Source organism: Oryza brachyantha, chromosome 2 (assembly GCF_000231095.2).
Source record: "Oryza brachyantha chromosome 2, ObraRS2, whole genome shotgun sequence".
In the NCBI taxonomy this organism is placed as follows: domain Eukaryota; kingdom Viridiplantae; phylum Streptophyta; class Magnoliopsida; order Poales; family Poaceae; genus Oryza; species Oryza brachyantha.
Window position 1 is genome coordinate 15,350,921 of NC_023164.2, and position 9,429 is coordinate 15,360,349.

A 9,429-nucleotide genomic window follows, 5' to 3' on the forward strand; every position below is an offset into this window, starting at 1 on the left:
TATAGGACGTGTTTGGTTGCCTGCACCGAGGGTGGCTCGCATCCCACCAGCAAAAGCTATCGCGTTTGGTTGCCTGCACGAGCGTGCGAGCCTGGCTCCGCCGATGCAAAAGAGGCCACCCAGCCAGGCTGAGGGGAAACGCCCAAATCGATCGTAGCTCGTCGGGCAGGCTCAGCTCATGCAATCGTGGGGACGTGCGGGTGCAGGCACGGTACGAGTGGGCGCAGATGACGAGTAGGGGTCAAGGCATCCCACCACCCTCTTTCCCCCATTTGTTCTCTCCATTATCCATTCACCGTCACCACCTAGACCGCATGAATTCAAGCTCTCAAATCCAGGAGGAAGAAGAGGAGCGGAGGAAATAGGGCTGAGAGCTCGAGGAGGGTACCTAGGTCAGGACGCCGTCGCATCATCTTACTCCTCTTCTCCTTGCTCTTGCTGGTGCCATCTTTCTTGCTGGTTGCCGGCTTGCCGTCGGAATCCCCCCTGCCATCCTCTCCTCAGTAGCAACTGGATCTGGCGCCCACGAGCCCAAAGACACCAGATCCAGTAGCCTGGGGCAGCAGCGGTCACTGGAGCTAAGTCGGTGGAAGCAAATAGATGGATCGATTCGACGTCGGCGAGCGGAGGGAAGCAGAACCACGGCCGGTAGACGAGGAAATGACGCCCTTTTGTATTTTTTTTGTTTTCATTTTTCCGTTTGCCTATCCGGTTCTTGTGGAGAGATTAATTAGCACCATCGGTGATGTGATTGGCACTTTTTTCACACATCATGACTCTGATATTTGTTTTCAGATTGCATTAAAAATAGATGGATTTACAAAAATGTTCGTTAGCACAATGATGCTTTAAAAATAGATGAATTTAGTGTGGAAAATTTTAACTTATTTATGTAGTACAAATGTTCCTTTATAAATTAATGATCTCACAGATAAATAAATAAATATATATATATATAGAGGTAGCCATATATCTCCCTATACAATCAACCAAACACAATCTCTACTCAACTACACCTCTTGTACAGGAAGCCAAACACAATCTCATCCTAGCCAGGTTAAACTGATACAAGTAACCAAACAGATGTACGTGTGCCCCCACAGCCAGACCAGACTTAGCCTGGATAAAAAAGATAAGCCAAGCTAAAATAATACAAGCAACCAAACACACCCGTATACTCCACGTCCATCCGTCCATCCAGGGCCAACCATCTTTAATCCATTTGACTAATCCTCCCGTGTAACGCCCACACACGCATCGCTATTGGCTTTGCACACAAAAAATACTCCTACTCCAGTACAGTAGTATAATGTACAGTGGCTTTTCGTTTCCTGTTGCATGCAATGATGGGCCAATCTCGAAACGCCACCGGCCAAGCGGCTCCTGATACTGAGATGCTGCCTGCTGCCATGCAGAGCTGTTGACTCGTTTCTCTCTCTCTCTCTCTCTCTCTCTCTCTCACAAAACACAATTGACACAACAAACACACGCAGGGAAAGAAGACTGCAGCGCGGCCAGCGTCCAGGCTCACAGGCAGAGCAGCAGGAGGAAACACGAGCAGAGGGCATGGCAAAGCCCGGTCCAAGTTACTAGTCTCGCGCAGCCGAGAGCCCGCTGCAGCGAGCAGCAGCTACTACTACTGTAGCATCATTGGTGGTGGTGGTGGTGGTGGAGTCCTCCTCGCCAATCCGGTCAAAAGCGGTGGGTCACTCGCATGCGGACGCAGGAGGAGCAGCAGCATGCAACCTGCAGCGGCAGAGGCGCATCTGCGTGTGCGTGCGTGCGTTCGCGCGTGTGCGTGTGCGAGGACGGGACGACGGACGAGATCGCAACAATAATTCCACCGCCCCACACCACCACCACCACCAACAGCAACAGCAACATTCTGTACTCACCTTTCAATGCGCGATCTCTTCCACCTCTCGTACTCTTTTTTTTTTTTTAACTGAAACCTCTCCTCTTCTGCATGTGCGAAGAAGAGGGGATGCAGATATGCAATGGAGAGGAGAGGAGAGGAGAGTAAAATTGGATGCCTATTTTGTTGAGTTGATTGAATCAAGATCCGCCTAGTGCCAACTGATACATGTACATACAAAATTTGGAAATTTGATTTTGAGGAGGAGAAAAAAATCGAATCTTGTTGCTTTTTTCTCCGTGGATGAAGTGGTGCTGCTGCTACTGCCACCGTCGCCGTACTACATACATCGCCGCGGCCGCCGGAGCCGTGAGTGGATATGATGAATGGGGGGAATGGGGGTGTTAGTACGGTTGGAGGAAGTCGTCGGAGTTGGCGATGGAGTCGGCGGCCGGCCAGGCGGAGCGGAGGAGCTTCAGGAGGTGCTGGGCCTTGCGCTTCGCGCGCTCCGAGCAGCCGCCCTGCACCATCAGGAGGAGCTGGCTCATGGCGCCCGCGCGGACAGCCTCCACCTGGAGCGCCTCCGATCCGCCCACCACGGCCACCAGCGCGCCCGCCGCGTGCTCCGCGGAGCGGCCGGACATGGCGCGCACCAGCGCGCGCACCGCCGCGGCGCCGCCCCCGGCGCCGGCGACCACCGCGTCGCGACCGCCCTCCGTCCGGCAGAGGCGCTCCACCGCCGCCAGCGCGCGCTCCGGCTCCACGGCGACGCCTCCGCCTCCGCCGCCGGCGCCGACCTCCGCCACGCGACGAGCGAGCGCCGCGGCGGCTCCGGCGGCCACGGCGCGCGGCCGGTTCTCCTTGGCGAGGCAGAGCGCGAACAGGCCGCGGATCCCGACGCGCACGGCGCGCGAGTTGCCCTTCTCCTCGACCAGCGCGACCAGTCCCTCCATGACCCCCTCCGCCGCGCCCAGCACCGCCCTGGCCTCCGTCCCGGACGCCGCGGCCGCCGCCTCGACGACGGCGCCCGCGTTAACCTTGGCCTCCAGCGTCGTCCCCTGTCCGCCGAGGAGCTCGCCGAGCCTGGCCACCCTCTCTCCCCTCCCGACCACCTCGACGGCCTCGGCCTCCCCCATGCCGACCATGGCGAGCACCGCCATGGCCTCCGCCTCGACCTCGTCGCCGGCGGCCGAGGCGAACGCCATCTCGACGAGCGCGGCCCTGGTCTCGGGCGTGGCCATGACGAGGCGGTTCTTGTCGGACTCCCTAGCGAGCGCCCTGAGCTTGCGGAGTGGCGGGAGCGCGGGGCCCTGGGAGATGAGGGAGCGGATGAGGTCAGGGTCGGCGGGCTGCTTGGGCGTGGGGATCCGCTCGACGCCGAGGGAGCGGTGCGCGACGCACCACTCCTGGATGAGGCGGCGGAGGGTGTGGTTGGGGATGAGGGTGAAGTCGGCGAGCGGCGCGCGGGTGACGGGGCAGGTGGTGTTGCCGGTGGCGACCCATGACTCGATGCTGGCACGGTCGTAGGTCTGGCCGGTGGCGACGGTGACGGGGTCGCGCATCAGCTCCAGCGAGATGGGGCACCGGAAGTACCACGGCACCTGCAGCCCCGCCGTGTCGAGCCCCAGCGGCAGCGGGGCGCTCCCCGGCATCCGATTCCGATCTGGTGGCGCGGCCAGCTAGCTCGCCGTGGGTCGGTCAGTGGGTTGGTGGGTGAGTGAGAGGGTGGGTGGTGGAGACGAGGAGGACTCGCGGAGTGGAGCGGGGAGAGGGAGAGGGAGAGCGGAAGGTGATGGAGACGAAGGGTGGGAGTACTATATAAGTGGAGGGGAGTGGAGTGGAGTGCTAGGCGCGCAGGAGGTGGGCAGCACGTGCGGCAGTCACTCTGGCTGCGTGGGTCAGCTTCGCATTTGCGACGACCCGGTGTCGGAACGAGCGAGCTCCAGTGGTACTGTGGTGTGGACTGCGGCTCGTCGTGGGCCGGGCCTCATCCAGCCCGCCTTGGGCTACCATTTCGGATGTACCACCTCCGTTTTCATTTACTCGTCATGTTTTAACTTTAACAATTACTGGCTTTTGAACAATTAATTAATGATTAACATAAGATACTTGCTCCGTTACCTAATATAAGATGTCTAGATTCATTCATATATATATCAATATGTATGTATATGTGTTTAGTTTAATTAGCACATAATATTATAATGGGGAACGGAGGAAATATAAGGTTACATATTTGTCGTATCACACGGTACTAATCAAACATATTTTTAAACATATATAATTATTTAAAAAATTATGTTTTTAATAAAATTTTATATCTTATATCATATTGTTAAGAAAATTATATTTTTTATAATTATTTAAAGTAACAATTCATTTGTACCCAACCAAAGACTATTCAGATTAAAACTCAACCTATTTAATATATTTTTATCCAACCCATTAGCAGGCCTAGACAAAACCAAACAACCGTCCCTTCGATCATTTGTTGAATCATTTAGGCGCCGTTCGATAGTATGGTTCGGAATAGCGCGCTCATTCAGAAACCAACACACACAAACAATATTCTCAATGTGCTCATCATAAATTTATCAACCATCGACACAGGCATGCTCACGCATATATATTATTTCAGTTTTTCGTCATCTACATCCGGCCCCAACTTCATTCATTCAGCTGTATATGTTGGCGAATCTAGCTAACGAGATTAGAGATATCTTAACAAGTTATATAGAGTTTTAGTTTTTTATTGATCTTTGTCACAAAATTTTATAAAGGTCTTCATGGAACTATAGTAGCTTTAACGGGGGTAGGAGGGGCTCGAGCCCGTGCCGCCCCATGCTAGATCCGCTCTGCCTGTATATCCAACAATCCTGTGTACGTGCAGCTTCTGACAGCGTGGGGCCACTCCACTGTCGCATACACATCTGGACCGTGCGAACTGATAAATACAAATACTCGATCAGCCCCAGCTAGCGCTGTGTTTAGATAAAACTCGAACTATTGTTGCCATCTCCTGCAGGTTTCTCTCTTGTAGAAGACTACCAAGCTTTGCTAGTGCTAGGGTATAGCTAGCTATCCAGAGCATCGATCGATATATGCATCACCTAGGTTAGATGCGTCCTGTCGTCTCTAAAAATATGATAATTTCTTTTAAATTTATCATGAACCATTACATTTTCTGTATCTATATTATATTTCATCATAAACATTCACCTCCAAAGTTTTCCTTCAACTTTTTCTTCATAATCAATTACAGTCTTTCCAATTTAGTTGCACTAACCTTTTCACTACATATGCCTAGCATTAAAACTTGTCGCTCTATCCATCTAAAAAAACTTTTTTTTCACTCACTGATCCTACATATAACAATAAAAAAAACAAAAATGACTATAATGACCTTCACTTTATTAAATCACAATGTAATTGTATCTTCTTTATCTAGGTTTGATACATTTGTTTCTTATTTTTATAAATTACACTATAATAATTGATAAAAAATAAAGTTATTTTATGATAAAGAAGAGATGCTAAATTAAGATGATTTGAGAAGCTGAGAGGGTTGTTAGAACAGAGGGAGCAGCCTCTACTCCTGTATACTACTACCTTTATTTATGATCAGGGCGAAATCAGAAATTTATTAAGCCTAGTGCTTAACAATGAAATATAAATTTTTAAATAAATTTTAACTAAAAAAATAATAATTTTCTAATGCAATTTTTTGGCCTGACGTGGGGCTCCAGCCCAAGCTGCCCCACGCCTGGTACCGCCCCTGTTTATGATAAATGTATTTTTGAAATTTAAATTTATCCTACGAAGAGTTTATTTATGAATTACTAGTTGTTCCATTAATCACCTCGTATTCAATCCATTTACCCCTGTCTACCTCCACTCTTTATAATAAGGGATATTTTAAGCTATTTTTTATTTAATTAATTTACATTTATACAATGATATAAATACGTTTATATTAGGATGGAGATCGAAAGTATACTTAATTTTCTGCGGATTGTGGTACGTACATACGCTAGTGGTGCGTGCACGCATGTGCGTGCTCACATGCGGACTGTTTGAAAGCTATGGCTAGCACCTTCGATCTGGACGACATGCGCAGAATAGATTGTTGCTGGAGTTCTCGGCTAGTCCTGCAGGGGTCGTTGTTGCATGTTTGCTTTGGATCGGACGACGCTAGCTTGCTGGCTGTAAGTACCCATGGGGGGAACATGCAGCCAGATGTGAAGCCACCAAGAGAAGCTACAAATCTACTATTGAGCCTACGTAAACCTAGCCTTTTAGCTACCGCCTTGGCCACTAGCGGTGGAGGCTTACGTGCGTACGTACTCCTACGTGTGTACGTATGGAGCTACGTAATATAGCCAATAAACTGGCTATAAGGTTAATCTCAATGAAAGTTTTATAGATAATAAATATGATGCTATGTAGATATTTTTAATGATGTGACCAAGTATTAATGAAGAAAGAGATAAAATGAGTTTTATGGGGTGAAACCTTCTGTGCACTGTTAACTAGACAGCTTGTGTCTTGCATGTAACCTAGGAAACAACAATAGATAAAACCATGCATTGAGATATGGGTGTTTTATTCTAGATTCAAACTTTTTAGATAACATGTCACTATAGGTAATCGTGTCCATAAAACTTACATTAAGGATGGCCTTAGTCTTCTCATATAGAATAGTAGTTAGCTCTTTATCATTAATGCAGGACTCACATGTCTCTCTTACATAATTTCTTGGTTCTTGTTTCCAAACTAGCTATAAGATTACAGTCCACTACTCATCTCTCTTCTCCACATAACCATTTAGCCAGCTTGTAGCTTGCTATTATACTTGCGGAGAAGGTACGATAACAGGCTACAAGCCAGCTATAAAAATATTTTAAGGAGATAAGAGAGAAGAGAGAGGGCAGTGAGCTATTAATTTGTACCTAGCTACAGCACGAGCTACAAGACACAATATGTGTATGACATGTGAGACCATATATTAATGTTTTATAGATAGCTATTGTATGTATTGGTTATTACATTGACTATAGATAAATTGGAGCTGGCAGTTGGCTATACTATGAAACTTTGCTATAACAGCACGGAAAGTGAACGAATTGCATCCGGCATGCTGCCACACGTCCGGCTAGCCAGCGGCTAGCTATTCGAATATATTTTTGTTATGTTTTTGGCTTTTTTTATTTTTAGTTGAGTGATTCTAGAGAAAAATCGTGAAAACTCATCCAAATGTCACACTTCATTTGAGAGTTACCAATAACACTGCTGCTCATGTATTCTTGTGGTCTTTTTCGGTACGTCACGTGGTTACGAAACTTACTCCTTCAACCGATCAAGCAAGCAGTTGTCGTTTTTGCTACTGCAGAAGCTTGATATGGTTATATGTGCGTGAAACTGCTCTCACAGTGATGTTCGGACAATCGAGCCTAATCCACACGGTAGCGGATTCATTAAGCCCATATTCACTGTGCCGATGATGGTAGCTCTGTCTATAAGCATGCTTGACTTGCAGACCTGGTATTCAACTCTAAATTAGTCTACCAACGCTAGAGTACATAGGAGTTACCTAGCTAGCTTATCTGTGCCAAGCTCACAAAAACATGATACTTCCTGTTTCCCACTCTTTAATCATAATATATATTTGAATACTTATACTAAGTTTTAAATAAGATAAATAGTTAAACATGGAGTCTAAAAGTTAAAGCCTAATATATTAGTATATAATTAATTAATTATTAACTAAAAAATAAAAAAATAATCTGAGTTTTTCTTAAGCAAAAAGCAACTTTTTATGTAACTTGTTTTAAAAAAATTATACCATTTAGCAATTAGGGAGACAGAAAAGAGGAAATATAGGTTAACAGTATGCATGACCGAGCGCGCTAGGCAACAAGCTAGCTTGCAGATCTTCTTGTTCAAGCACATGCAAGAAAGGAATGGATCACCTCGCTCGCATTCGCAACAGTATGAAGGCAATGATCAGCAGGGGACCAACACTCCGTAAATAGAATTGCATGCATACCGATCGAAAAAAAGGTCGAAAACCGACCAGCTGCCGTGTAACGGAGGTCACGCTGGTAATCAAGCAATGGAGTTAATATGATGCACGTGCGTGCGACGTACAGCGTTAAATTAATTAAAGATTAAAACATCGCCTTGGAGATCATATATTGTGCACAGTCATCTGACTGTAGATCGAGGAAAGGGGCGAGTTGGATGCAAAAGGTCAAGCTAGCTATCTCCCCTACAGCAAGTATATATCACTCCCGTTTTATGTTACGTGATATTAATATTATGATTCTTTTTTAAATTTATATGGTTGTTAATAAATCTATGCACATATAACATATATAAAGCATACTTATTTATTAAGTACATACTAAATTACCATAAAACTATAGATTTAAAGTTATGTGTTACAAAACTACAGATTAAGCAAAAAAAATTATCAGATAACGGTAGATTTAACATCTTTTATTAAAAACTACAGATTTAGCGGTGAAACTATCCCATAACTATAGGTTTTATAGTTTCAATATTAGCTTATTTAAGTTAAAAGTTATACTTTGGGATAAAATTAATGTTAAATATGTAGTTTCGTGATACAATGCATTAAATCTGTATTTCTGTGATCACACTTAAAATATGCAATTTTGTGATAGTTTGATCACCACATCTGTAGCTTTGACAAATGTACTATTACTTACTAGCAATATACTTGTGCTAACGCTACGATTCAATTTTTATAATGAAATATGATATTATAAATACTTTTCAATGCAAATGTATATAAAACATACATTTGAATTTATTTGTCTATTAAGTATTTGTTAATTTGATTATTTAAACAAACTATGATAAAATAGCAGCAAACCACCCGTTAACGACAGGTGTATATATCTTTCCATGATTTAGCACACATATATGCACCCATGATAACTACTCTAATCAAACTTAGTATGTTTTTATATAAAGTTGGTGAAAAAAATAAATAGACTATTGTAGACAACGCGTGTTGCTGCTACAGATGACGTCACTGTGTTTCTAGCTATAGAAGTGGTGTCGCACCAAGCGCCTGGTGCCGTGCACTGATAACGCAAATGGTATCTATGTGTTGTTAGCCACGAAAGTGCTGTTGTGCTAGCCAGTTGCCAACGGCCGTCGTTACGGATAATACGGAGAGCATTAGTATTAACCACCAACTATAGTGATTTCGCACAAATGTTTGTACTATATACAAACATATTCTGATAGATAAATAATTTCTCAAATTTTATACATCATAAATTAGTGATTCTTAAATATATAAATTATTAATTCAACATAGAAGACTTAAGAAGGAAAAAATCTCAATTAGCTATACTTCCATGTTATGGTGTTGATATTCCATATTAAAAGTTTCTGCTAAATGGAAACTTCCACCCGCCATAAGGGAAGATGATCTGGATAGTTAAATCATATACAAATGTTTTGAGCCGTTCGATGTGTCACATGATGATGATGATGATGATGAGGAGGAGGAGGAGTAAAATATGTTTGTGTACTGTAGG

The 9,429-nt window shown here is 45.0% G+C and overlaps 1 protein-coding gene across 1 annotated transcript; it reads right to left on the minus strand.

Moving 5' to 3' along the window:
- Positions 1-1,713: 1,713 nt before the first annotated feature.
- Positions 1,714-3,622, minus strand: LOC121053579 (U-box domain-containing protein 25-like). The gene has a single exon (XM_040521132.1). It carries the CDS (start codon positions 3,505-3,507, stop codon positions 2,260-2,262), a length of 1,248 nt encoding a protein of 415 aa, XP_040377066.1. The 5' UTR covers positions 3,508-3,622; the 3' UTR covers positions 1,714-2,259.
- Between the last annotated feature and the right edge of the window lie 5,807 nt (positions 3,623-9,429).